The sequence below is a fragment of the Struthio camelus genome, chromosome 27 (genome assembly GCF_040807025.1).
Source record: "Struthio camelus isolate bStrCam1 chromosome 27, bStrCam1.hap1, whole genome shotgun sequence".
NCBI classification, from domain to species: Eukaryota; Metazoa; Chordata; class Aves; order Struthioniformes; family Struthionidae; genus Struthio; species Struthio camelus.
Genome location: NC_090968.1, coordinates 3138031 through 3165760, shown reverse-complemented (window position 1 = coordinate 3165760; position 27730 = coordinate 3138031). Strand labels below are relative to the sequence as shown.

At 46.8% G+C, this 27730-nt stretch overlaps 3 protein-coding genes and 1 non-coding gene across 6 annotated transcripts; 3 read left to right on the top strand and 1 right to left on the bottom strand.

The window, feature by feature from the left end:
* The first annotated feature begins 1040 nt into the window (after positions 1 to 1040).
* Positions 1041 to 2570, top strand: SNRPG (small nuclear ribonucleoprotein polypeptide G). The gene is made up of 4 exons (XM_068921002.1): positions 1041 to 1192; positions 1433 to 1455; positions 1828 to 1952; positions 2333 to 2570. Exons 1-4 carry the CDS (start codon positions 1161 to 1163, stop codon positions 2381 to 2383), a joined length of 231 nt encoding a protein of 76 aa, XP_068777103.1. The 5' UTR covers positions 1041 to 1160; the 3' UTR covers positions 2384 to 2570.
* A 2526-nt stretch (positions 2571 to 5096) lies between these two features.
* On the bottom strand, positions 5097 to 8741 carry PCYOX1 (prenylcysteine oxidase 1). 2 transcript variants are annotated; one of them, XM_068920841.1, is made up of 6 exons: positions 8622 to 8741; positions 8315 to 8521; positions 7605 to 7779; positions 6975 to 7186; positions 6449 to 6601; positions 5097 to 6097 (listed from the first exon to the last, which is right to left on the bottom strand). In XM_068920841.1, exons 1-6 carry the CDS (start codon positions 8713 to 8715, stop codon positions 5439 to 5441), a joined length of 1500 nt encoding a protein of 499 aa, XP_068776942.1. In that variant the 5' UTR covers positions 8716 to 8741; the 3' UTR covers positions 5097 to 5438. The 2 variants fall into 2 exon arrangements, with proteins under 2 accessions (XP_068776942.1, XP_068776943.1); XM_068920842.1 differs by lacking the exon at positions 8315 to 8521 and having other exon boundaries at positions 8622 to 8733.
* Positions 8742 to 8839: 98 nt separating this feature from the next.
* TRNAG-CCC (transfer RNA glycine (anticodon CCC)) lies at positions 8840 to 8910 on the top strand. The gene has a single exon. It is a non-coding gene; the product is annotated as a tRNA-Gly (tRNA).
* A 278-nt stretch (positions 8911 to 9188) lies between these two features.
* TIA1 (TIA1 cytotoxic granule associated RNA binding protein) lies at positions 9189 to 27570 on the top strand. Of its 2 annotated transcripts, XM_068920659.1 has the most exons (13): positions 9240 to 9434; positions 14698 to 14794; positions 15393 to 15491; positions 16045 to 16099; positions 16271 to 16303; positions 17551 to 17638; positions 21259 to 21334; positions 22244 to 22352; positions 23209 to 23304; positions 23405 to 23489; positions 24312 to 24435; positions 25038 to 25177; positions 26010 to 27570. In XM_068920659.1, exons 1-13 carry the CDS (start codon positions 9409 to 9411, stop codon positions 26131 to 26133), a joined length of 1152 nt encoding a protein of 383 aa, XP_068776760.1. In that variant the 5' UTR covers positions 9240 to 9408; the 3' UTR covers positions 26134 to 27570. The 2 variants fall into 2 exon arrangements, with proteins under 2 accessions (XP_068776761.1, XP_068776760.1); XM_068920660.1 differs by lacking the exon at positions 16271 to 16303 and having other exon boundaries at positions 9189 to 9434.
* The last annotated feature ends 160 nt before the right edge of the window (positions 27571 to 27730 follow it).

Sequence of the window (27730 nt, the reverse complement as noted above, 5' to 3'; positions counted from 1 at the left end):
CGGGGGTGTGCACGGTGCGGGGTGATCCCCGGGGGTGTGCAGGGTGCAGGCTGATCCCCGGGGGTGTGCAAGGCATGGGGTGACCCAGGCACATGTGCACGGTGCGGGCTGATCCCGGGGGGTGTGCAGGGTGCGGGCTGATCCCCAGGGGTGTGCACGGTGCGGGCTGATCCCCGGGGGTGCGCAGGGTGCAGGCTGATCCCCGGGAGTGTGCAGGGTGCAGGCTGATCCCCGGGGGTGTGCAAGGCATGGGGTGACCCAGGCACATGTGCACGGTGCGGGCTGATCCCCGGGGGTGTGCAAGGCATGGGGTGACCCAGGCACATGTGCACGGTGCGGGCTGATCCCCGGGGGTGTGCAAGGCATGGGGTGACCCAGGCACATGTGCACGGTGCGGGCTGATCCCGGGGGGTGTGCAGGGTGCGGGCTGATCCCCGGGGGTGTGCAAGGCATGGGGTGACCCAGGCACATGTGCACGGTGCGGGCTGATCCCCGGGGGTGTGCAGGGTGCGGGCTGATCCCCGGGAGTGTGCAGGGTGCGGGCTGATCCCCGGGGGTGTGCAAGGCATGGGGTGACCCAGGCACATGTGCACGGTGCGGGCTGATCCCCGGGGGTGTGCACGGTGCGGGCTGATCCCGGCGGCGTGCACGGTGCCCCCCGTACGTGTGCCCGGCGGGCGGCGCTGCTGGTGCCGCTGCACGGAGCGGCGCGCGCGGCCGCGTGGGGAGCCCAGCGGCGCCGGGAGCACGTGGCGCCCTCTCTAGCCGTATTGACCCGCGTATCCGCGCATCCTCCCCCGGTTCCCCAAGCCGGTGCCGCCGTCGCCTCCGGGGACGGCCGGCCGCAGGAGCCCTCCGGTGTCCTGCTACTTCTGCCCCTCCGCCAGCGTGTCCCCGCCGGGCCTCCTGCGGCGCTTGGTGCCGCAGCTGCTGCGCCTCTGCTCGGGGGAATGCGGTAACCGCTCGGCAACGGGGGAAGGAGGGGAGTGTCGCCTTCCGGGGAGGCGCGAGGGGCGGCGGGGCGGGGAGAAGGGGGAGGCGCGGCCGCTATTGGCTGGCGAGCGGGTCACGCGGGGCGGGTGGAGGGGGCGGCGCGGTGACGTCAGGCGGCGCGCGCCGAGCGGCAGAGCGGACGGTGGCCCCGGCGCTGAGGAGACGCCATGAGCAAAGCGCACCCGCCCGAGCTGAAGAAGTAGGTACCGGCCCCGGGCGGGGGGGGGGCGCGGGAAGGCGGAGGGGGAGGGAGGTGGAACTGTGAGTGGGGGACGGGGGGGGGGGGTGATGTGGGGGGGCGGCGGCGGTTACCTGCCCGAGCGACCGTTATTCTCCAACCGCCGCTCTCCCGGCATGCATTGCGCGGGGTGGGGGTGGGGGGCGTCATGGCGGCGGGCCGCCCGCGCCGCGCTGACCGGCGCCCGCCGTGTCGTTGCAGGTTCATGGACAAGAAGCTGTCACGTGAGTCCCGGGCTCCGGGGGGCGGCGGGGCGGGGGGGGCAGGTTAACGGCAGCGGGCGTCCTCGATCTCTTTTATGCCCCCAAATCGGTGTGTGTGTGTGTATATATATATATATATATATATATATATATATATAATATATATTTAAGATTGCTACCTTGCATTATCTCTCACCCTCTCGCTTCTTACGCTCCCTTTCTTACACTGGCAGCGTTAAGTGAGGGTGCGATGCTCTTCGTGCTTGTGATTGAACCCCCCCCCCAACTCTTATTATGACAGCACGCTCTTTCTGAGCTACTGTCCTGAGCAAAACCACCTCAGATGCCGCAGTTCGGTGGTCCCGTCCTTCACGCTTACTGGATTTCTTTCAGTGAAGTTAAACGGTGGCCGACACGTCCAGGGGATATTGCGAGGGTTTGATCCCTTCATGAATCTAGTCATAGATGAGTGTGTGGAGATGGCACCAGGAGGACAGCAGAACAACATAGGGATGGTGGTAAGTACTAGTTTGGATTGTCAGGGCTGAAACAAGTAACAGGTACCTGGTCTGTCACCGCCCTGCAAAGACAGCTAATATATGTATTTAAAGGAGCTGAGTTCTAAGAAGTTGATGTACTTGCTGTAAGGAAAATGTAATGTAAACTGCCTGTGAAGTGATGTATTTGCACACAACAATCCATTGTGTTTTAGAGTTAAAATTAGTTGTAGTTTTCCTTTGTAGGGAAATGCATTTTAATTTCAACTTTGGAGCAGCATCTACTGTGCAGTCTTCTAGGAGGACAAATTTGGATGGGGCAGGGGGGAATCTGCAGTGTTACAGAGCTGTGTTTACCGATGGGCTTCATCTCACTGGCTGCTGTGAACTTTTCTTTTTAGGTAATACGAGGAAACAGCATCATTATGTTAGAAGCCTTGGAACGAGTATAGAACCAGTGAAACCCGCTTAGTGACAGTGTGTGCAACATGTGGGATGACCCCTGTGTGTGTGCAGCATGTTGGGCTGTGATGGGACCTAACTCTACTATTTTGTGTACTCAGTTAAATCCTCTACAAACCATACATCACTTGTGTAAACTTATTTTTTGTTAAATAAATTTTGTAATGGTTGAAGTAACTTGAGTGAGTTGTACCTGTTGTTATGCTGCTAGCGCAACAGATTTATTATTATTTGATAGCCTTAAAACTCTGAAAAACTTCCGGGGGCTTGCTTTCTTCAAGCGGGTGGAAAATAGGCTTGTCCTTGCAGCAGGTGACACGCACAGTTTCACAATATTGGCATTAATTTTGGTCCTGTATTCCTCTGCCCTCTTGTGGCAAGCAGGCTATTAGGCTTCTTTTACACTATCAGTGTAGTGGCAAGGGCTGGAGCATTTGTCTTATTAAAATATTTGTGACAGCAACTTGACTACGATCTGCAACCCCGATGTGAGGTATTGCTATTTTGGGTTATTTCAGTTGCCCCGTGCAGTGCAAGGGGTAGAGTAGACTGAGCAAAGCATGGGGCTCTGTAGTACTGGTACACTTGTAGAAGGTTTAAAGCATTCAAACAAGACTAGAGCTTATGGCGAGTCTAGTAATAGCGCCACACATAATTTAGACATTAAGTGCTGCAAAAGGAGCACTAAACAATCCCTCAGGCTCTCTGCTACTGAGGAAAACTAGTTCCCTAGGCTGGAGGGATTTGGGGGTGGGTTGGGTGCTGACACTGGCAGATGTGCTGCAGCAGGTACTCTGGCCTCCAGTGCGATTTCTGTCTGCCTCTGTTGAAGCCCTTGTCTACCCCTTCCCATCCCCCCTCTCCTTTTGTTTATCCCATTATGTGTCACTGCAGTTCATGTGCGTTTGTCCCAGACTTAAGGGACTAGTTTTAATGAACAGCTTAAAACTCGTACAGATAATTGCTAGAGTGAGATTCCCAGGTCACCATGTGACTCTTGGAAGCTCAGAGGCATCCTCAGCTGTCCTTGCCCCATACCTCTGTCACTATCATTTAAAGGGCACGAGGCTTCTTACCTGTTTGAACTGAAGCTCTTGGACAACTTGGCTGTTTGTTGCAGCACAAAGCAAAGCCTGCAGGGGACACCCAGGAGCTGAAGAAGCCTGACTTTTCATAAATGAGGCAGATAGAAATTGGCCTTACAGATGTGTCTTTGTGGACAAAGAACTCCCACTTACAGGGCGTTGCTGACAGGGATGTTCTCTGTCGTGTTACCGCATTTTTAACAAAGAGGCGCTAAGCGCTTTGCCCAGAGCCCTTAAGGGCTCCAGCTAACTGCAGCCCTTCAGAGAAGGGTAACTGGAAGGCTTTGGGCAGAGCATAAACACTTTCTCAGGAGTTCTGAGGAGACAAAGCCCAAGTTCTTTGTCATGTGTTATGTATAGCACTGTAGATGTACAGTATGTATGAGGTACTGATGAATCAAAATATTTAGTTTGCTTTTCAGAGTTCACTAACTGCAAGTAATGAGTGACCCAGAAGCATGAAGCCTTTGAGCCATCTGAAAGGAGGTGAGCTACTTATGCAAGCTGTGAAATAAGCAGGAGTTTGATTACCACACACATTGGTCCAGTAAATTAGCTAGAACTTTGCTTGCACAACAACAAAGCAGGTGTGACTTAGCTGCAAGAGCTTAAGCCAGCCTGCAGCTACCCAGGGGAGAGATTCAGCCCGTCTTTTTGTTCGGCCGCTTAGCTGTGATTGGAAGTGTTAATCTTTCCCAGCCTAACCAGCTCTCAGCCATGCTACCAGAGGCTTGTTCATGGTTCTCCCACCGAGGCAGGCAGCTGAGGAAGGAAGGTGGCAGCTCTGAGCAGGTACAACCTCACCCCTGCAGCCAGCCAAGGGAGAGGGACAATTGCTGTTTTCCTCTCCCCCACTCAGAGATAAATTACTACCGAGCAACTGGTCTGTGATTGACACCGGCACGTTAACAACGCTTTACTTACTTCAAGTCTTCTTCAGTTTTATTAGTGTAGTGCTGGTCGTGGGACATTAAGGATGCTGCTAGGCAAAGTTGGAGTCAGCACAAAACTCCACCAATAAAGGTGGATGGTTGAGCAGCAGACAGAAGCTCTGTGGGACAAGGCAACATGAGTAACAAAGACTTACAGCATCTCAGGGCAACAGCTTTAGGTTACTTTCAGGACCGTGCATTAATTTTATTTGTAAGAAAACCACTACAGTGTGCTATATCTTCAGACAAGGTTGAGGTACAGCAGCAATGTCAGATACAATATTCTCAAGGAAGTTTTACCTATAACCTAGTTGTGCCCTCCTATAGTTTCAGATCATCTAACAAGATGTGTCTTATAGCTTGAGAAAGTGAAGAACATCCTGTGCCTTTGCTTACTTACCACCCATTTTGGCAACTCATGCACTTCCTTAAACAGAAGCAAGCCCCTCCCCACTCCCCCCAAGTTAGGCTACTTGTTCTGGAAGCAAGTAAGAATGCATCCATTATTTCCACTGCACCAGTCCCATCCCAAGAAAGTTACTTGATATACTCTTAAGAAAATAGTTGAAGACAGATTTACAGTGTAAAGACACCACTTTTCCCTGACTGGAACACACCCAGGGAGGGAAAGCTCCATGCCCAGGTCTAGAGGAGCAAGGCTCAGTTAATCACAGTGACACAGACCCTGAGTTTGGCAGTCTTCTTATTGTGAAGGGCACTTAGGCTCAATAATGGTGCTGAAAACATTTTTATAATCTTATAGGGAGAGAATGAAGAATTTGCATGAGGAAGGGCCAGCTCACTTGGGAAAGGTTCCTCTTCCTTTTCACTGCTGATCTAGGCCACTGGTGCCCATCTGTCTTCAGCTGGTTGGATGTTTCTTCCTCCCTGGAAGAGTTCCTCACTTACCAGTTTTAGTTGTGGCTAGATTGCTACAGTATGTGATCTATATTTCTGGATGTTGTAGTGTTGCACAGCAGAGCAGCCTGGATGCTCTAGTGAGCCAGTGGCATTTGACTGCCAGGAGCTCAAAGCTCCGTTTTCAGTTTCTCATGCAAGTCTTCCTGGTCGATCTTGTCCGTGTTCCCATACCACTGGTGGTAAGCAAGCAGCGCTGCATTTTTGGCTGCTATAGCACTCATCTCCATGGCACTTGCAGCCCACTCAATGCCATTGAGGTAGTATATTCTGTCATGGAGGATCACAGGTGGACATTTTTCAGGGGGGCTGTAGTGGGGGTATGCCAGCCACTTCTTCACTTTGACAGAGTCATAGGAAGAGAAAAGCAAGTTAAGCTGCTCTTTGGTGAGCGGTTCTCTTGAAAACACCTTCCAGACAGCTGATCGCAAGGGTAGCTTTCCTTCACTGGGTGTGTCTTCAGCAGGAGACACAACCCCCAGGCTATTGATGAACAGTTTGGGATTCTCTGTAGTGAGGATGGCACCAAAGTGAAAGGCAGATGGGTCCTGGTAGCCAAAGAAGGAAGCATTCAAGCGCCCATGCACAAATGTTGCTACGGTCTGATGGTAAGGACTTGAGAACTCTGGAATAGGAGGGTTAAAATTCCTGAAGGTGATGTTGGACATTTTGCGGTTCAGTGGAGCTGCGATGATAACAATGTCATACATGTCTGCTGATGATCCCGATGTAGAGTTGTAGGTGACATAGTAGAGCTTAACCGTGTCCCCTGGGGAGAAGGGCAGGAAGGAGGAAGAGCTCAGGGTATCCTGCTCCATTGCTGGAGGAATTCCTGTTCCTCCCAAGACACAGGGCTTTTCTATTCCATCCTATTCAGGCTAGCTATATCTTTTTGCGAGCTGAAGCTTTTTTCAAGTACTACAAGCTTAGCTGACCGAGTGCTGCGACCTAAGGCCTTGAACAGAGCCCAGTTTTCATTTGAAGAGACCCAAGAAAACCCAGACCGTTGCTTTGGTCAGCCGGGAGCTGCAGCCGAGCAGTGACACAGGCGTAAGTCAGCCCCTAGCTGCAAGAGGTCACCGTTTTCCTCCACCCCAAGCAGGAAGCAAAGGCGACTCACCTGCAGAGTTTGGTCTTGTTTTTGGCTCTATAGACAAAACTGTGCCAGGGATAAGTTGTGCTTTGGCAGCATAGATAAGGCCAGTGCAGACAAGTTTATTTCCTCCCTTTACTGCCCAAAGGCCAGATTCAACCCCTGCCAGAGCAACAGCACCTACAAGGAAACCAAGGCCGTTAAACCTCCTTGTGCAGTGTCATTCTGTAGGGGAGCACTTGAAACAGGAATAGGAAATTAGGGAGAACATACCCCATTGGGACAGACAGCTTGCTTAAAGACAGGGCTACTAGGTCACAGCAGCAAGTAGTTGCTTGTTTGTCAGAAGACCACAGTAGCCCAACAAGGGAGGGCACTGCTGAACAGCAGAAGCAGTGACTTTGGCCAGAGGGACTACGTAGGTCCCTGCCAAGATCTGCCCGAGCTCTAGGAGCAAGAATCCTAACCAACACAGGTGTCTCCTGTGGAGCACAAGGTCCCTAGGACAGATGTAAACCCCTTTTACAAGGGGGAGACACTCTTAAGCACTCACCTACAAAACCATTTATGTTGACACCTTGCCCATAATTGACTCTCATGGCTGGACAAACTACCTCATTTATGAACTTATGGGAGAAGCCAGCTTTCTGCATGGATTCATCAATGGTTTGATTCAGCATTTGGGTGAAGTCATTCCCGCCGAGGGCGTGAAGTAAACGCTCGTTGCTGCTGAAGGTGTAGTCGTGCGTCTGGTACCGATAGATTCTTGAACCAGAGACAAGGAAATACATTCACACCAGCTGCAGAACATATGCACTAGCCAAGCCTCTCTTGAGGTATCCTCTTGAGATAAGTGTTAAGTGCTGGTTGGTTGCCTTTGTCACCCTCCGAAGCTCAAGACAACCTCACAGTGCCTTCTGGGGCTACTACTTCATAGGACCTCGCTGCCTTTCCCAAGGGCGGCAAGGCTCATCCTTTCAGGTAGTCCTAGCCGAAGTGGTAACAGGCCTAGGAAGACCTCATCTTTATCACTTCTCTAACTTCTCCTAGTGAAGGAACACTCTGTGCCCCATTACAAATTTAATTCTCCTTAAGGACCCAGATACTAGGCTGATTGAACATCCCATAGCAAACACTTTCTAGACGCTTCATTGGCTTCCAGCCACAAAGCAGACTCTCTTACCGCATAAACTTGTCCAAGATGTCCTCAACCCACATGTACATGCGCAGGGGATTGAGTCCGTACCGCCAGAGAAGTTTGAGAACGTTGATTACGTACCAGCTACTCTCCTCAAACACAAACTCCTCTCCATTATAAATGCCCACGAGGCTGCCGTGGCCTAGGGCAACAGGGAGGCCTAGAGGAAGGGGGGGGGGAATTAGTATACTACAAAAGGTGCAGCTTGCTTTGAGCTAATCTGTTGTACTTTGATTTTTAAGCTAGGAAACTAACTTTGACAAGGGCAGTAGTTCTGAGTGAGCAGATAAGAGTTGGCTCCCAGGGTAGAGAGGGAATTGGATTTTGAGCCAGAGCCACACAGTCATTAGAAGCGACTTCTGAACTTTTCCAGCAGGATTACCTTGACGGGAGTCAGTAAGGCGGGAGGCCGATAGCAGCACGCGCTCACCCTTGTCCTTGGCAGCTGGCGGTGGGACTGCCGCTGCAGGTCGCCCACGCCGGTCCCCGCTCCCGCACCACCACCAAGGCAAGGGCTGGGAAAAAGCCAGCAAGAAACGCTTCTGCTTTTTATTATTTACCGGAGCAAAGTGGGATCACCTCCACCAGCTTTACTAGTCACAGGATTGGGGCAAGTTACACTATTTTAGGGAAAAAAAAGAAAAAAAAAAAAAAGGAAAAAGCCTCCAGCCCAGCAGCAGCCGGCCCCCACTCACCGAGCTCCTTGACGAAGTGCTTCATGTGCAGGTTGAGCGGGTGGATGACGGACCCCCCCGCCTCGTAGTCGCGGCCCTCCACGCGCACCGTGGCCAGCCGGCCGCCCACCGCCGCCCGCTCGAAGAGGTCGATGCGCGGCCCGCGCCCGAACCGCCGCCGCAGGAAATAGGCCGCCGCCGCGCCGCCGATGCCGCCGCCGACCACGGCTGCAAAAGCCGAGCGGCCGGGCAGGCGCTGAGCTCCCGCTGCCGGCCGGGGGGGGGGGAGCCCCGCGCCGCCCGCCCGCCCGCCCCGCTCCCTACGTACCGATCCTATGGGGGGCGGCCCGCTGCTCCCGCGCCGGGGCCCGCGGGCACAGCGCGGCCAGCAGGAGGGGAAGGAGGAGACAACCGGCCCGCATCGTGCACTGCGCCGGGCTGGGGCCGCGGCGGCACCTTTATGGGGCCGGGAGGGGGGTGGGCGGGCGGAGGGCGGGACGGCGGCGGGCACGGTCATCAGCGCCGCGGCGGGGCTGCTTCGCAGGCGCGCCGCTGGTGTAGTGGTATCATGCAAGATTCCCATTCTTGCGACCCGGGTTCGATTCCCGGGCGGCGCAGGAGGTTTTTTTTTTTCTTTTCCCTCCTTTCTTTCTCAAATCACTATTTTCATTGATTCTTATTACTTTTTTTTTCCCCCCTTCAATCCGCGCGTTGACTTCCCACGCGGGCTGGGTGGGAGACGTGGAAAGTGACACTTTTGTGTTACACCGGCCGAAAGGGGGCTCGAGGGAAAACCTGGGGGGGAGGGGGGCGGGCTGAGCATAGCGCGCATGCGCACGCAGAGGCGGGGCGCGGCGGCGGCGGCGGGGAGGCTGCGGCGCCTGCGCCGCCCTGCCGGCGCCGGAGGGGACGAAGGCGATTGGCTCCTCGTCCGCGCGCATGCGCCTGGCCGCCCCGTCTCGGCCGGCCGGGCCCCTTCACCCGCCACCCGCCATCTTGCGAAGAGCGGCGGGGGCATTGTCCGCCGCTGGGGCGCGGCGGGGCCGGCGGCGCTCGGGCTGCCCAGGCGCTGACGGGGCCGCGGCGGGGCCGGCGGCGCCGCCATCGCCGTCGTTATGGAGGACGAAATGCCCAAGACCCTGTGAGTGAGGAGGAGGAGGAGGAAGGGGGGGGGGCGAGATCGCCTTTTGTTCCCGGCGCCGCGGGCAGGGGCGGCCCCGGCCTCCCCTCAGGCCCGGCCCGGCCGCAGCAGGCCGCGCCGCCCCCTTTCTGTTCCCCTGGCGTTTGGCGGCCCCTGACGCGAGGGCTCCCCCGCTCCGCGGCCGCCTCGGCCTCCGGGGCCTGGATCCAGCCGGGAGCCCCGCCGAGAAAAAACCTCGACGGAAATAAAACCGGGGGGAGGCGGCTTCACACGGGCTCTTGCCCCGCTGCCTGTAAAGCGCCAACTCCCCTCGCTCCGCTTCTTGGCAGGCGCTGCCCGCAGTGGTTTCCCTTGTTTAGAGACCAGCGAAGTCACAGACCCGTCAGCCTTTCCGATCTCCGCCGCTGCCTAAGCTGTCGCCGCTACCTTTGTTTTCAGTGCTAGGATGTATGTAGCCCAGAGGAGGGGGAGAGGCTCCCTCCCAAGGTGAGGGGAAAGTAGCTGTTTTGCCCTCGGATGAGGGTCTGCACGTATCCCGCCGGTTGGTGGGTGACTTGGCTGACTACCCGGCGAGGAAAACAAGACGCTTAACGTGACCTATGCCAACTTCTCCCGTGCAGGCTTTCCTTAGTGGTAAACACTGCATCTCTTGACGGGTACGAGCCCATTGTCTTTCTAGCTCATCCGTTTAAACTGTTTTTGGAGTTTGCAAACATGGCCCAGACCTCTGTTTTCTTGCCGCGGTTATTTGCGTGTTCATTTTGCAAAGTGATTATTTTTCCTGTCCCAATGAACTTGTCATCGGGGGTCTAGTGGTCTCCGCAGCGCACAGCTTATGCTTCAGAGAACGTGGCTTATTGCAAAAACCTAGCTGAGTGTCTGAGCGGCAGAACTAGCTGTTGAGCAATGTACCGATAATTGTATTTTTCTGAAGCGCTTGGAAGGAAATCTTGATGTCATGCGGAGAGCTGTCATTAGCTGGACTTCACAGATTGGGCTGATCGTGAGCAGCCTGGAGGGGTGAACTGCAGCTAAATTTGATCTATTTCCATCTTGGGTCTGAAATGTGTTAAATGCTGGAGAGCCCTGGGATTTCTGTAGGTAGTGCTACAGAGATCCCATCTGTGTGGGGGATGCATCGCTCTGTGCGGTTGCGTTGTCTTGCTATACCGTGAAGGCCCCTAAAGTGTTTGGGTCTCTGCCAACATGTATGCTTTTTCTCTTTAGTTCCCTTAGCGTATTTAAATAGTTTTTTCTGGAATTGATACCAGATGTTGTTAGAAATGACTTTTTGTCATTTCCATGTAGGCTATTGCTTTGAAGGGGAATGTTAACGTCTTGGCATTTTGAATCACCTTACGAGCTATGTTAAGTAAATCAGTTGCTGCTGCTCATTTTCACGTGGCCTGCTGTCTTTCTCTGGAAAGCCACTGTTCAGTTGCAGAGAATATGCGTTTGAAGAACAATTACGAAACAGCCAGTGTTTCTGAACTTTCCAAAGACCTCCTCTCTGTTTTCTATTTATACCTATATATGCTTGCATAATACACGTACGTTTAATTTGCTTCTTAAGTATGGAGAGATCTTCATGTGCTAACATGCAATAAATTGGTAATATTTTTCAAGAAGACATAGAGGGATAGATGTGCAGTGAAGGAATTTAGTCACCTTGTGTAGTTTTCCCTCTAGAGTACGGTGCTTCCTCTGCAAATAAACGGCCGGTGACTGCTTCACTAATGGGATTCCAGTCATCAGGAAACAGGGAGAGGGCTAGGAAAGGTGCAGAGACAATGCAGTTCTCATGTGGAAGAGAGCTTTTCTTCCCTGGTGGAGTATTAGCTGGCCCTACCTAGCCTAGGGTCACACATGAGATTGCATCTGTATTGCCTAGCCACCTACTTATTTCCTGTACAGCTACTACAGGACAAGGTCCAAGTATGTTTTATCAGCCCGTGTCTCTGTTACATGGAAGCAGAGCTGCAAAGAAATTCTGGCAGAAGACTCTGGAAAGGCAGGCCAAATGTAGCACAGAGAGCGTAGCCTGAACTTGCTGCTGAATGCACCAAATAAAATAACATGAGAATCCTTACTCTGGGAGTGAACAGCTCCTTGTTTTTTCCCGTAAAGCTTGGTCTGGTTGATATTGCTTCGGGATTTTGTTGTATTTTGTCCGTTAGTGGGTTGAAAAACCTTTCCACAGTTGCTGGCTGCAAAGAGCGGGTAGCAGATGTACACAGCTACAGACAGTAAGATTACAATGAGAAATAATAAAAGAAAAATGCTTTTGACTTTGTATTACATGAGCGCTGTTGTTCTATGGGTCATTCCTATTTGTGCACCCATTACGGGACATCTTTATCATTTTTAAAGACATTCAGGACGTCTGCGGGTGGGGGGCTTTATCTTTGAGCAGAAACAAATACAGGACAACATATAGTATGCAGTTGTCCACACACACATATAAATATATATATACGCACACACGCGTGTGTGTGAATTATATATATATATATATATAAAATCTATATGTTGCTGCAATTGATCCTTTGGGGTTGGATTTTGAAAGTCCTGGTCATGCAGAGATTCACGGGGCTGTCAGTCTGCTTCCATAAAGCGTTTTTCCCCCCCAGCTAAATCAAACATTCAGACGGGCAGTGCTTAATAAGATGACTATCTAATTAACAAGGTGAAAATCCAGTGTTAGTGCAAAGGTAGACACTGTTTCTAGGAGACTTTCAGTTACAAATAAACTGTTACTAAATCTAGAGCTAGAAGGTCATATTAGGGCTTCATTGCTTAGCCTCTTGGCTTATTCATTATCCCAGACGCGATAATATTAAAAAAAGGAGGAGGGGAGGCTCTAACTAGTTATCCCTATTGGTCGAACTTGATATGGGGATAGAACATCAAAGCGTTATCAAGCACCAAGTTAATTGTCTTAACGGAAGTGCACTAAAACCTCCTGTATTTAAGAAACAACAGCAGCAGTCTAGGAAGTACTTGCTTTATTGAGTGGTAATAAGCCACTGAGATCTGATTCTGGTGTAACTTAGAGCGCGTACCAATGTAGAATTGAGCACGTTTCTGACTCATACCTAAAGGAGTTGTTACAATTATTTAGACGTAGCCTACTGTGTCATTTCTGGCAGAAAAGTAGAGGCGAGCGTCCTGTTCTCCCATTCTCTCCGCTGCTAAACCAAACAGTGGCGAGCCGCCAGCCTTTCAGTGAGGGCGTTCCGAACTTCGAGTGAGCGCGAGAAGTTGCTGCTTTATGCTTCCTTTGCTGCCTTTTGGTTTTCTTACAACATCTCCGCGACTGTTGCATCAAAACTAGGAAGGCTGCTGTTTTGATTGACGTGGTTTCAGCAGAATGATTTGGCTCCGGTTCTCGTGGCAGATGCCGTGGTTTGCCACATGACCTCCCTCTGTGGAAGGGAGCTGCTACATGCCTTCGGAGTTGAGGTTTCTGCGAGCTGTTTTCCCTAGGTGCTTTTAAAAATCCTGTAACTTGGGATTTAAAAAAAAAAAAAAAATCTTCCCGTGTGGATTGGTGTTCTTCTCCGTTGCTGAGATTGTAAAAATATCATAGAAGTCCCAGACTAGAGCAGGGGGTTGGCTGCTGCCAGAGCGGAGAGTTGGTGTTGGATTAGGCCGGGCCTTTCCAGGGAGGGAGGAAGGGGGATGCCCACACCTGAGCACACTTGTTTCAGGCAAATGCGGTTTCGAGCCATACCCCTTTACTAAGGGGGGCTGACTTCTAAATATTGTGTAATACGCTTGCTAAACACCAGATTGAGCTATTAGGGCAGCTAGGGAGACTGTGGTTACTGAATGACTGCGTACAATTATCCTAACGGATATTTCTGTATGCAGAAATCAAATGAATAGGCTTAGCTCTCCGGATCTGGCTTTCTGCTCAGCTTTGAACTGGGGCGAGGTTTTAGACGTGCAGACCGTCAGTGGTACTGAGGACAAGGGCTGCTACTTCCCGCTCTCAGTTAATAATTTCTACCCTGCTGTTCTGAGACTCGGCATACAGTCCTGTCGCGCGCTTGGTTTTGCAGGCTAACCTGGAAGGGCTGGATGCCGGAGGAACAACTGTGGGCAGTGTTTGTTCAGCTACCAAAGAGCAGGTTGGCCTGTCAGGATGGCTTTGGTTCTCGGCGCTCGCAGTGGTTGATCTGAGTGGGTTGCTACCGCGGTCTGCGTTTCAGTTCCCAAATGCCTCTGCTAGGAGAGACGGAGTTCGTGGTACTTGGCTCTGCGAAGGGCTCCGATTCCCAGTGTTTCAGGCAGTGTTTCCTAAACTGGTTTGCTTTGCGTCCCTCTCCCTTGGGATCCTGGCGCGTACTTGCCTGTGCCCTCGGTGGCCGGTTTTGTTTGGATCTGTGTTGGTCGGGAGCTGCTGTGCTAGGTGTTCGGAGAGGATGGGTGAACGCGTGAGGTTTTCTCTTTTGTCCTGGGTTGTAGTTCTTCCGAACCATCACGCACCATGCACTCTCCAGATTACGCGAGCTTAAGAAAGTTGCTGAATTTGGGCTTTATCTTTGTTTTCCTTGTCTCTTTCTCCTGGCCCTCGTGTTTACACTCTCAGCCTCTATCTTACAGAGCTACGTTTTGCTACGTGTTTGTGCCGTGCATGGATAAGGAGACCTCGGTGGGAGACTGCAGATACGGTTTCTGCCTGGCACAACAGGAAGGTCTGAGGGTGTCAGTAAGGTGCTGTGCCAGGCAGCCCTCCCCAAGGCCCGGATCCCAGGAAGAGATCTTCGTGGGAGGCCTCTCTGGCCACCTGGAGAGGCCTGCTGCCTCTGGCTCCCAGGGATCCTGTGGAGAGCTGCACGCTCAGAGTCTGGAGGGACTCTACGGGGAATTTGTTTGCAAGACTTGTGGCTAATTGTTTTTTAAGCAAGAGGTGACTTTGGTTTCCCGAGCTGTCAATTCTACCCTCCTGAGAAGCGTTATACAGGGAGAGTGTTGTTTGCTGTTTTTTATTTTTTATTTCAACTCTAGTCAGTGGTCTGGTAGGATGATACTGGAATATTGCCCTAGATCAAAGGGTGGGATTTTTTTGGAAGACACAGTTTTCCTGAAAGGCTTTTTTGAGGGGGGAGAAGTTCTAAAGCTGTATGTTGTGCTGATGTAAAGGTGGTTGTTGGCTTGGACCATCGATAATTCTCTTGCAAGGCAATGGAAGTTGCCAGTTCTCATCTCCATAGTGAATGAATAAGCGGCATTTCTAACCTTTGGTTTAATCCTGCAGATATGTGGGGAACCTGTCAAGAGATGTGACTGAAGCTCTAATCCTCCAGCTGTTCAGCCAGATTGGACCATGCAAAAACTGCAAAATGATAATGGATGTAAGAGCCTTTACTTAATTATTTCCCAACTCCTTGTAGCTAACAACTTCAGGTCATAGTTGCATGTTTCAGAATTCTGCCACGTGATGTATTATAACACATGTTTTATATGTATTTATATGTATACACACACACACGCATGATTATGTTAGAGAACGAATAGTGTATATTATAATGCTGTATATAATATAGTTATTATATGTGCATATATATATGTATATAAAATAAGACTGGCGATCATAGTCATGTACTTAAGGCATAATTTCTGCCTCATATCTGATTTTTTTTTAAAGATGTTTGGATATTTTAAAGGGAATTGAACAGATTAATATATTTGGATATTCTAAATTATATTTGAAAATTTCTTTTTCACCATACGTTTATCTTTTTGAAGCAAAGCTTGAGCCTCCTGGAACAGTGTTGGTATGCTGGCTGTTCTCTAAGACTGCAGTTAAAAAAAAAAAAAAAAAAAAAAAGGAAAAGACAAAGCTACCCGTTTTGAGACATTTAGGTGTAATGAATAAGGCACCAAGTGTAATAATGAGGCTAACATTTGAAGAGATTTTCATCATAAGTCTTTTCTTCTTTTTTCAATCAGACAGCTGGAAATGATCCATATTGTTTTGTGGAGTTCTATGAGCATCGTCATGCAGCTGCAGCGCTAGCTGCTATGAATGGGCGGAAGATAATGGGTAAGGTAAGCTGTCATATCTACAGGGTGAGTTGCAGTGGCAAAACACGGGTTATGCCAGATTGTGCGGGTGAAATATCACTAGAAGAAGTGGAAACATCGCAAATGTCAGACGCTTTGTTCAAACGGAGCTCTTAATGTGGCAGCGCTAACAGGAAAAGCTTTTTTTACTGTTGTAGGAAGAGTGTAGAGGAAGGTAGGGATATAGAGTTGGGGAGGAAGCGAAGGTAGTGGGAATAAGGAAAATAAGGAATACTGTAACTCTCCTGAGCCTATCGGGATAACATTCCTCTTTTCCCTAACCCTGCGGGGGGTGGGGGGGGGGGGAGCCCAACCAGCCAAACAAAATATCTAGACAAGGTCTATTTACCATCTTTTCTTTTAACCAGTAGAATGCGGTTTGGAAGAGCGAACCCTTTACTGAGAAACTTGTCTTAAACTTAAGCTTTCAAGCAAAACTTGCACGGCTGGTTCCCCTGTAGCGTCAGAATTGAACGCTGGTAGCGTCTGAGCTTCGTTCCGATTTGCTTGATCTAACGTAAGCAACTAATATTTGCAGGAGGTCAAAGTGAACTGGGCAACAACTCCCAGCAGCCAGAAGAAAGATACCAGCAGTAAGTGTCACTTATGCTTTGAGTAACTGTTTTATTTGTACGAGTAGTTTTTAAACATAAACAGTAAGCATCGTACAATTATATGCAGTAATGTTTTGATCGTAATCCTAAGATATTATTTAATGTGTTTGTGTTAATAAACTTAAGAACAAATCTAATCTTTGTCATCAGGTAGTACCGTTGTCAACACACTGCGTTCACAAGGTAATTGTATCTTCTTAAACATAAAATGAAATCTCTCAAGGGTATTCACTAACCACCTGAAGCTATGTAAATGGGGTTTTTGTTCTTTTTTCGTTTGTTTTTATGGAAAGACTTCCCTTTCGTTTCCCTGTTGCATCAGAATACGATCTGTTGTCCACTATTTAATTCTGGTGCTAATCTTCAGCTATTTGTTATGAGTGTGATTGTAAAATTTTTTCCCCTGCTCTAAGGGCGTAATTATTAGCCTCTTTGAAGGCTGGTGTATGCGCTACTTCATACAGGCTCCTTGGGAGTACCTAAATTTTCTCCAGAACCGAGTACCTTGTTCCCCCTTCATGGCAATCCTGTGCATTGTTGCTTTTCTCAGCAAGCTTGGAAGTGCTTTAGAGAGGTGGGGTTAAACTACATTAGCATCAAGGTGGACTTTAAAGTTTCTTACCTGCTGTAGTACCAATAAGTCTATATTGATAAGATGGTATGTGAAATATTGTTTGATCATAGTGGAAAAATCCTTAGGGTTTTATTTCTCTTCAGTGCGTGTTTTTTTTAATGGCTCTGATATAAATTGAAGGGATTACTGTTTCCGTTCTGTTGCCTTCAGTCTTAGTTCACTTGCACATGGATTCACATACATTGAATTCACATGGATTCACATGGTGTAATGGCTGGGCAACCAAAACTGTTGGCTTTTGAGAACTCAAATTCTTTAACAGCAAACTGTTGCAATGCAAGGTATTTTTTTGATTTGTTCTTCGCAAAATATGGTTTTAAACCAGACGTTGTAGCTAGGTTGAAAATACGTCCTGCTCTAGAGTTTTATATTCTGCGTGTCTTGAAACTACTGGACGTTTCAGTTGGTGACATTTTACTTAGCTAGTGCACTCTACTGTATGTAAGTTTAACGCTAGCGTACCAAGAATAAGATTTTCATGTAGTCTTGGCATATTAAGTAAATATTTCAAGCTTTGTATGGTAAATGCTGACTGGTCTTAAAAGCAGTTTATAACATACAAAATGTAAATACCATATGTCACAGTACTACCCTTAAGATTGCTGACTTTGTAGTGCTGCCAAGCAGTGGATCTGTTATGAACAGGAGTAAATTCTGTAGTTCATAGCGAACTCTAGTCTTCGTGTAGTTTTTAATAAATAGAAGTCAATGCTATGTGACATTGTTACGCTGTTCATGTTTTCAAGGGTGGTCTTCAAACTTTAAAATCGTGTTTTTTTTTCTTTTTCCCGATAAGACCATTTCCATGTCTTTGTTGGAGACCTCAGTCCAGAAATTACAACTGAAGATATAAAAGCAGCTTTTGCGCCATTTGGAAGAATATCGTAAGTAATTTCCATAGGGCAAATAAATTAAAAGTTATCTCTTAAATGGAGGCAGCCTTAAATTTCAGTAAGTAAAAATAGAAGCTGTCGCAGAGCAGGAATATCCATTCATCTGTTCATACAGCGACTTGAGTCTGAATGGTTGGGTATTAAGCAGGGATGCATAACCAGATTTCTTCATAGAAGCTTGTTCTGCCTTACTAGAAAAGCTGCATACAACTTGCTTTGGTTTTATACTCTTTGCATTATTTGGTAAAGTAACACTGGAAAAATTTGACCCATAAACTTGGGGTTCGTATTTCACTTGCCCTCTCAGCGATCAGATCAATATCACTCGTTATAGTTTGTGATCGATTCCGTTTGCATGTTCACGTCTCGTCAGGCTTTGGATTTTTGTTAGCCATGGTGTGCAGGCCACCGGTAGCATATGTTTTTTGCAGTTAAATTACCATTCCCACAAGTAAACCCTTTTAGCGCTTGACTTGTTGCAGCATCTGAAGGCTGCAGCGAGTGTGGCCTCCAAGCGTTGGCACTGCGTAAGCATAAGCTCTTGGTATAACGGGCTCAGCCTAAAACGTGGGGCGTCTCGGGGAAATGAGTTGCACCCATCAGTCGTGTGGCGCAATGGTGTAACAAGTGAACGTGTTACAAAGTGGGAATGGTGATTGCAGGTGTCCGCCTGCCAGTTTGGTGTATTCAGGATGTAGCAGAGTAAGGAGCAGTTCGTTCATTCCATCCTCCAAATGTAAACCATTAATTTTCCTTGTAGTGTTGTCTGTACTGGACATTGAAGTTTCTTGATGGTGATGTAAGAGAACGTAGAGTGCTTTGGAGTGTTGTGTAGTGAAGCATTTAATTGAAGTAAGTTTGTTTTTTGTTTTTTTCCCTCAGAGTCCAGTATTTTATTCTTTTAATGCCAGCTTGATTTCCTCTTATGATAAAGTTTAAAAAAAAAAATGTGATCTGAATGTGGCTTGCTTCAGAGAACTATAATGCTTGACTACATCTTTTTAATTGTTACCTTGGAAATTAGAGGGTCAGCCTCACGAGGAGAGTCCGTTTATCCTCATGGCCAAATGTGGTCTGGATGGAAGGGATGAGGGACTCTAAAGGAGGTCTTAACTGGCACTTGGCTGCTGAAGTGAGTGTGAAAGGGAGCTAGTAGTAGACTGACGTGTTGGTGTGAATGTGATGGAGCGCTGAAAGAGAATTTCCCCTGAACTAGTCAGTTTTTGCTTTCTGATGTGACTTTAAATGTACAGTCCTCTTAAACGAATAAACGGCCCCCCTCTCCCCCCCCCCCCCAAGCTAAACCTCTGCTGAACCTGAAGCAAAAAGTAAGTTCTGAATGTCAGCTGGGGAAGTAGAAAATAAATGCCTATCACTGGACCACAGTCTGCATTTCTTGGGCCCCTGCCCGTTGTCCCATTTGTTCTAGAAGAGCTTTTTGGACGTAAAGCTGTTGCTGTGTAGTAACGGAGCCGATTACCAGGCTCTGCAAAAAGTGACGTGTCTCTTCCCTGGTGGCGGTGGGGAAGCGTGTGAGTAGCGCTCCTGCTTTTGGGGTACTCGGCACACAGCTGTAGAGTTAAAAATTTGAAAGCTTCAGCAGTTTGCCCTGGCTTAAATTGACCATCCAAAACGAAATACAGTTGTCTTCATCCCGTGAAAGCAGTAGATGTAGGAATTCTCCCTATATGACTCTTACGAACTCTTGTTCCAAATCTGAGGGGTTAAAGGAGAACGGACCTCGATTTTATACCCGTTACATTTAACTTGAAAAAAGACTGCTACTGTTTATTCAGGGGTAGGATGAAGTTGCTTGAGTTTAACTGCTCTTGGTCAGTGACTAGTTTCTGGAAATGGTGTTAACGGAATATTTCCTGATATTTTTTTTTTATTTTTATTTTTTAATATTGCCTTCATTGGTATTAAACTGAGTTTTGTGTTTTTTTGTTTTTGTTTTGTTTTATGAAATCAAGGTTGAACTACTGCATGATTAGCACATAAGAAATTTTGGTAATTCTTTGCATCTGATTTTTTTAATCACTGTAAAAGCACACTTTCATTGTGGTTTCCTTTTATGCTTGCTGTACGCATGTTTTCACTTGTTCTCAAGTCTTTTTCAAAGTTTTCGGTTGAGGGTAAGTATAGATGAGTTTCTCCCCCCTCCCTCTTTAGGCCCTTCAGAACAAACTGATCTCCTAAGATTACGAAGTGGCGCTTCTCAGGCAATTTGTAACGTATTGCCCAAATTCAAACTGGGGCAGGAGGAAAAAGTGTAGCATTCCTTTACTACTAGGAGTAAAGAAGTAACTTTTCATTCAGTGGTCTTGCACTTGGGCCTTTGAGTGATGCTGCGAGTGCTTTTATGGGCTTTTATGCGTACAGGAATTAGGCTTAGAACATAGTATTTGGGGTTACTGTAAGGCTTTAAAAACTGGCGCGTAAAAACCTGCTCTTCATTGTGACTTTTTCTTGCCAGTCTTGGAATGCTAAATGTTGTGCACATGTTACGCTAGTTTCTCTGAACGGTGTTATTTTATGCAGACGTAAGTTACATTGCATGACTTTCTGACTGGTTTTATTTCATTTTATTGTCTTTAAATGCTTGTCTGTGTGGGGCGATGGAGGGGAGGAGAGGGTGGCCTGTACATGAGAGCATCTTGATCCTTGGCTGACTTGTGCGCAAATTGCCTGAGAAACGCTATTGATTGACTTTCCACAAGTGGGGTTTAGCTACTGTAGCTGGGTTCTCTTTTTAACTCAATCTCAAATAATAGGGCTCTGGTTATTTTGCAGAGTGTCTCTGAAGAATGGACAGAATTGCCATGGCTAACTACAAGCTACAGTTCACAGTGGACAAACGTTGTAGTTTTCTTATTTACTTTTATAAATTTTTTTGCTTTTTTATATCTTGTAGTTTCCAATCAGTCCTGTTTGATTGCTGTTTTACAATTGCAGTTTAAATTCTTTGTAATATGTAGTTTAAAACGTAAATGTTTCAGTGTTTTCTTTTCTTCAATAATTTCTGAAAATGTCAATTTCTCAAAATTTACAGCTGCCCACAGTCCAAAAAGGGGGTAACGAATTGACCTGAGAAAATTAAAGAATTCAGTTAACAGGCGACGTATGCCTTTTAATTCCTATCTTTTTTCATTTTTGCTATTTAATACTTTTAATGAGTAGGTAGAATGTGTTGGCAAATAGCAAGTTTAAGAATTGCGTGGTTAGAGAGAGCCATTCAGCTAATGTTAGTCAGCTACAGTGGCTTAAGTGATTCTTTTGAGTAGCTGCTTTGACCATGCTTAGCGTCTTAACGATATGTAAAAGCATTTTGAACGGGGAGCCAACTGTTGTAAAAGTACATACATACTTTTTTTAGAGAAGCTATTGATTTGCATGTTTAAAAAATTAAGTTTAATTTTGCTATTACCTGGCAAAACAGCAGTAAAGTTCTGTTTAGAAAAGATTTGCTTTGACTATGTTGCTGGTGCGATAAACAGTTTGCTTTAGTAAAGGTGAAACATGAAAATAAGCTGTACGCGTGACTCAAGTTTTCATTTTATTAAAGTCGTCTTTTTAAGATGCTAAACTGCCTATTGTTTCTGCTTTTTTAGAGATGCACGAGTGGTTAAGGATATGGCAACGGGAAAATCTAAGGGATACGGCTTTGTTTCCTTCTTCAATAAATGGGTAAGCTGCAGCGCTGTCTGGCATTCCTCTGAAAAGCGGTTGATGACTTTGAATAGTAGCTGTTACGTGGAATGAGTATTTTTGGTCCCTAACTGTACCGGCTTCAGTTTTCCTTCCTGTTGAAAGGGAAGTATTTCTGTCTATTATGTGTAATAGTCCTTCCTTTAGGGTTTCTAAAGCGTGTGATGTCCTTGATGGTGAGCGACAGCAAAACAAGCACAATGTACAGAAATGACAAAGAAAACGTCTATTGTATATGAGGAGGGATTTTTTTTCTTTTATGACATGCCGGGGCTTTGAATAAAGAAAAATTACCTTTTTAAGCATCTATAAATGTTCAGTTGCCTTGTTTCCAGGGTGCCTTTTATTTTGGGAGACTCTTTTATGGGGCTTTGTAGCTTGCTCTTTTTTCCAGCTGCGGAAGATAGGGAGCATCAGGAAGAAAATTGAAATAGTGGGCCTGGATCTAGAGCTCTTATAAAGAAGAGTTCCTTTCTGACCAGGGTATTGATAACACGCAGGTTTCCACAAGGACCTGTCCAGGTCTTTTTGGAATAGATTTTACTATAGGGCAGAGCGTTAAATGCTGCCAGTTTGCGTCGAGTTGACAGCAAAAATTCTGGGCCGCCCGGGGTTAGTGATCTGCCTGGAGGGCTGCTTGCCAGCTGAACTAATGGGATTTGGTACAGATTCTGGTGAAGAAGCATTCCTAAAACTTTGACTTGATAGGTTGCGACTTCATAGACTGGGTACGCAAGCGTAGGCAACCTGTAAGGCGTGATTCCTCTTGGCAAATTGCAGATGTCAGATGCGGTTGGCGTTCGGTGATTTCGTTCACGTGGTTGTATCTTCAAAAGGAAGAGTTGCTGATCGTGGCTGTTTTTTCCCTTTTCCCTCTCTTGTGGACAGGATGCAGAGAACGCTATTCAGCAGATGGGTGGTCAGTGGCTCGGTGGAAGGCAGATCAGAACTAACTGGGCGACAAGAAAACCTCCAGCTCCAAAGAGTACCTATGAATGTAGGTTTTTCAGTTATATGTCTTTCCAAACCTCCTGCCACGTACCTAGGGAGGAAGAGAAATTCGCTAGCGCTAAGCATTCGAGATTCTGGGAGAAGGGAAAGTGGGTACTCAAAAGTGAAGACTCCTGAATAGTTTCAAAACTCTTGAAACTTCCTTAGGTATGATGGTTTTATTATTACCACCAACAGCTGGTTTTTTTTCCTTCTAAACACTTAATTTGGTAGCTTGCCTTTTTTCCCCCCTCTCCTCGAGAAAGTCAGGATTTTTATTTATTTTTTTTAACATAGTTTCCTTGATTTTTCTCTTACTGGTTGTGATAGAAAGCAAACGGGACTATATCTGAAGAAAGCATTTCCTTTAGAGAGTTTTTAATTCAGGTGTATCTGACCTACTTGACTAACCTGAAACATGAACTTAAATTATTTAACGGTAGTGTCCCTGTCATGAGCAACCTGTCCTATAATGGGAATTTGTGGCCACTGCTGGAGATCATGTGTTACGGACTTACCTTCCCTTTTGCCGTGCCTTTGTTTTCATGGTGCATGCAATTTGTGCTCGGCTGCCTCGTGTGCATGAGAGGGGAAAAAAAGCTAGTGTTTAACAGGAGCTTGCAGCTCTGCTTCTTATACAGTGACAGTCTAGGGACAGTGCCTGTTCCAGATGTTAATTCAGCACTGCCTGTGGGTCAGATAGACGGCCAGATCCAGGACGTAGAGGACAAAACGTTTACTGCCGTTAATGTTTGTCGCAAGCTCTGGCAGCCTGATTCTTTACTGTAGGCCTGTTAGGATGGGATTCAAATGTGTGTAATGTGTTTCTGATCAACTTAAAAGCTTTTTAAAATTTCTTTAAGCAAATACCAAACAACTATCTTACGATGAAGTGGTCAATCAGTCCAGTCCAAGCAACTGCACTGTATACTGTGGAGGTGTTACTTCGGGGCTGACAGGTATGGTGTCTTCAAAATATCGACACTTTGAATGTCCCTAGAGTATTTGCGCACGTATTGCAGTCATCTAATTTTGGCAACTTACTTCTTCCTGCTTCAGAACAGCTAATGCGCCAGACCTTTTCTCCATTCGGGCAGATAATGGAAATTCGAGTCTTCCCAGATAAAGGATACTCCTTTGTACGGTAGGTTGTCGTCTAGTTTGCTACAGAGGATAGCATATTGATAAATCAATAAGAATTCTGGGCTCTCATGCCTTTGTTTGTGGTATAATATTGGTTGGTGTGTACCCAGCTTAAGAGTGGGCTTTACAGCTGTGTTCTGTAACTGCAGCCTGATCTGTGAGTGAATCACATCCGGAAGTGCTTTTGGAGCTGGTAGAGAAAAAGCTTAGCCCAGTGTAAACAACCTGTGGTAGTTAAAGAACAATGCGGCGTTTATAGCTGCATCCTCTGATGCCTTGAGCCAGAGGTGTGATCTGTCAGGATCCTCTTTGTTTCTGACAAAGGGTATCGATATTTAAAATATGAACTGGTTTTGCTAGTCTTCAATTAGTTATCAATGGTGCAGTATGCTTAATCGTAATAGATCTTAATCCGCCCCACCCCCCTTTTTGTTAATAATTTTACCGTTGAGATACTGGGGCAGACGGTACGGTTTCAGCGTTGTTTCCAGAAGCATCCTTACCTCTTGGTTGACCCGGCCCCAGGTAATAAAAGCAGTTGTAAATGACTTGCTCTCCATGCTGGCACATATTATAACTTGCTTATGAGAGAGAGTGGAATGAGTTTAGTATGATACTGAGAAAGGAAAACTAACCAGTAGCCTGGCAGTGTCTGCCTTCCGCTTCAAGGATGGCAGGAAGAAGTCACTGTAGTCAGACTCGTATTTTTACAGAACCTTACAGAATTCTGTGCCGCTGTTAGCGGGAAGTCTCTCTCGGGGTTACTTCTAGCTGTTGCTCATTGAGTGATTTGTTTATATTGGCCTGACTTGTATTGCAACAGGTTTAATTCCCACGAGAGTGCTGCACATGCAATTGTTTCTGTCAATGGGACAACTATAGAAGGCCACGTAGTGAAGTGCTACTGGGGCAAGGAAACACCAGACATGATCAGTCCAGTCCAGCAGGTCAGAATTATTCCTATGCTAACTTTGAAGATGATGGTTTAAAGTTACTGTCTTTGATAGAAACCTGATAATTGGCCGTAAAGGCTGCGTGCGTGCTGACTAGAGACCCGATGCAGCAAACGTGACTTCTGCGTTAGCTCTTGTTCCAGCAGTGGGTATTTCTCCGAAGTATAATCAAACATTTTAAATCCTTTGAACTTGCAGGATCTTGCTATATAAAAGCGGTGGTGTAAAGTTCTGGAGAGAGCTTTCAAAGTATTGCCCAGAACGCGGTGCATCTTCTCTGTCATGAGCACAGAGACTACTGTTACTGTTACCACTGTTCCTGTTTCCTGGAGCTCTGTGGAAAGGTTCTGACGTTCGAGACAACGGCTTGCACTGCTCGTTGGGGAGGCAAACAGGCACTCTGGTCGTCAAACGCTTGCTAGCTTAAAAGCGATGTCCAACTACTAAATGTCTGCGTTTCCGTTTCAGCGTTACTTTAGCAAGCGATCTTGTAAGTTCTTGATCGAAGGCAGGCTCTCCAGGCTGGTGTGTCTTGGGTTGATGTAAATGCCTGCTTTCTTAGGCGCTGCTTGATACTTGGGTGTTTGTACTTGCAGAATCAAATTGGATATCCACAAGCTTACGGGCAGTGGGGTCAGTGGTATGGAAACGCGCAGATTGGGCAGTACATGCCGAACGGCTGGCAAGTCCCTGCATATGGGATGTATGGGCAAGCGTGGAATCAGCAAGGATTTAAGTGAGTATTTGCTTTCATGCCGCAAGTAAAATCCAAGGGATGGGGTTTTCCTAAGGGGGAGATGAAAATTCCAAGTCCACAGCGTCGTAAAAGCTGCCGTGAAGTTCTGGTCCTTTGTTACTCGGAGAGGTCACGTAATGATGTCTGCAGCAGACGTGTATTTGGGGACGTGAAGAAGGGTATTGCTGTCTTCAAAAACCTGCCTTTAGAGAGCAGCACTTAAATTTGCGTTTTCCAGTCAAGCTACTGTACCTTTAAAATTTGTCTTGAACTTTTGAGAGAGTCACGTTTTGTTCTTTCCAAATTCAGAATTTGCGAGGTGGGCAGTCAGTGCAAAATTCTTTCATTCAGCTGCTGTTACTTGATGCCGGTAGGTCTCGTTCCTGAGCAAAGGATATTAAACGCAACTCAAATGCGAGCAGTGATTACGGATCACTGCAGTGATTGGTTGGCTTCTAAGCTACAGCGAAATGGCTCTTCCTGGGAGGCCTGCCGGCAGCAACCCTCATTGATCCGTCTTGCCTGGTACATCACGGCCAATAGAGGGATTATTTCCTCCAGCCAACATCCTTGTTCGTCTTGCTGGTTAGAAAAATGTCATACCCTTAAAAATTGGTTGCGGCCTACTGTCTCGAATTCTGACCTTAAACTTTGTTGCTTGGCTTGGGTTATGCATCGGGAAACGGCGTACGGTTCCTAGGTGGCATCGCTCTAGGCCGAGATGGGAGTAACTAGTTCTCCCGTGTCTGCTCTTGCTCTTGCTCTATGTACGTTCTCCCTCAGAACTGAAGTGCTTTTCTAACGGATTAAATTCCCTCCGTTCCCCAAACAGTCAGACGCAGTCTTCAGCAGCGTGGATGGGAGCGAACTATGGAGTTCAACCACCTCAAGGGCAGAACGGAAGCGTGATAACTAATCAAACTGGATATCGCATGGCAGGTTTCGAAACGCAGTGAGAAAAAGACTCTGTAACCAAACACTGGTGGGCTTGAGGCTACAAGGAGTGTTGTAAAGCCTTTGTTTACCGAACAGATTTACCAGATCAAGTCAGTGCAAGTGTCAGATACAATGTATTTATTTAAGCAAAAAAGAAAAAAAAGCATTTTTTTAAATCATGAAACTGTCATCCACATTGTTCGAAACAAAAAAAGTCACACAAAAAACTAGATGCTGGATGTCTGCCAACTTTTGCCTTCTTTTCCTCCTTTTTGATATGTGTTTCTCAAGATCCACGTTTGAAACACAGCAAATGCAGGGACTACTGCCACTTAAGATTGGGGCAGAAAATTGCACAATGTCAAACTTTTTTTCCTCTGAAGTAGCGTGCAGTTTTAGTTTGCATTCCTAATGATTTAAAATGTATTATAAGCAGTTGTACAAAAAAAGCCAAAACCGTGTGAATTCTGAAGATGCTTTGTCTTCAGCCTTTGCACAAGTCTGTTTTAAAATAGCCTATTGTATAAAGCGTCCACCTCTCCACTTTTGTTATACCGGGTTTTCAGCTATAAATTATTAGTTTACATCATTTTGTATCGAAACATTTTTTCAGAGTTGTCTTTGCCTTATGACAGTTACCTAAATTATCATGAAACGGGGACGTGTGATCTTCAGTGCTAAATTGTCCGCAAAATGCTCAGATGGATCTAACTTTATTCACATTGTGTTCTATGTGAGAAGGTGCCTAGAGAAATCCCTGTTGGACTTGTTCTAAAGGATTTTTATCTTTGGTGAAAAACTTTGTGATGTGTACTGGGAAATGTAAAAAAAAAAAAAAAAAAAAATCCTGTTACAACTATTACTAAAATGTGACAAATACCTATGAACCAGCTTGTTTTTTATCTTATCAATTTCTACATTTACATGTACCGATTATGTAAAATATTTTAGCAAATTAATATTTTGCACAAAAGTTAGCAAACTTTGTACGTTTCCTTATTTAAAGGTAGGATGCAGAGTCCTTGGACATGATTTATGCATAAGATTTTTAATTTGTTTTTTTGCATGTGGATCTCAAATATACACTTTGTTAGTTTTGGAATACAAAAGTCATCTTCTCTTGTTTTTACGTAACTGTACAAAAACGCAAAGTTGTAAGTAGAAAACGAATCAGTCTCGCTGTTTACTGTTAGTGAATTTTACTCGGGTAGAGTAAGGTGACTTGATTTTTTACATGTACATTTAGAGCTGTGAAAACCGTAGCGTTGTATGTGTAGGCGTCGGGCTCTGCCACGGCTCCCGCGTAGCCGCCAGGACCAGCTGGGTGAAGTATTTTTCAATGTTCAGAGGCCAAAAAACAAATCTTTCTATCCTACCTCTTGACCAGCCTTCAAAAAGCGCAAAAAAAAAAAAAAAAACAAAGGAGAAAAAAAGAAAGAAAATCCAAACCAAACGAACCAGCTTGTGTGCTCTCTTTTGTTACTCCCGCCCGGGGGGGGCAGCGGGCAGCCCTGCTGCCTCTTCCCCGTCCCCCTTTTCCCCCGGGGATGAGGCCGGCCCCTTTTGAGGAAAAGGCCCCGATCGGCCCCGTTTTGCTACCGCGCGGGGGGGTGGGAA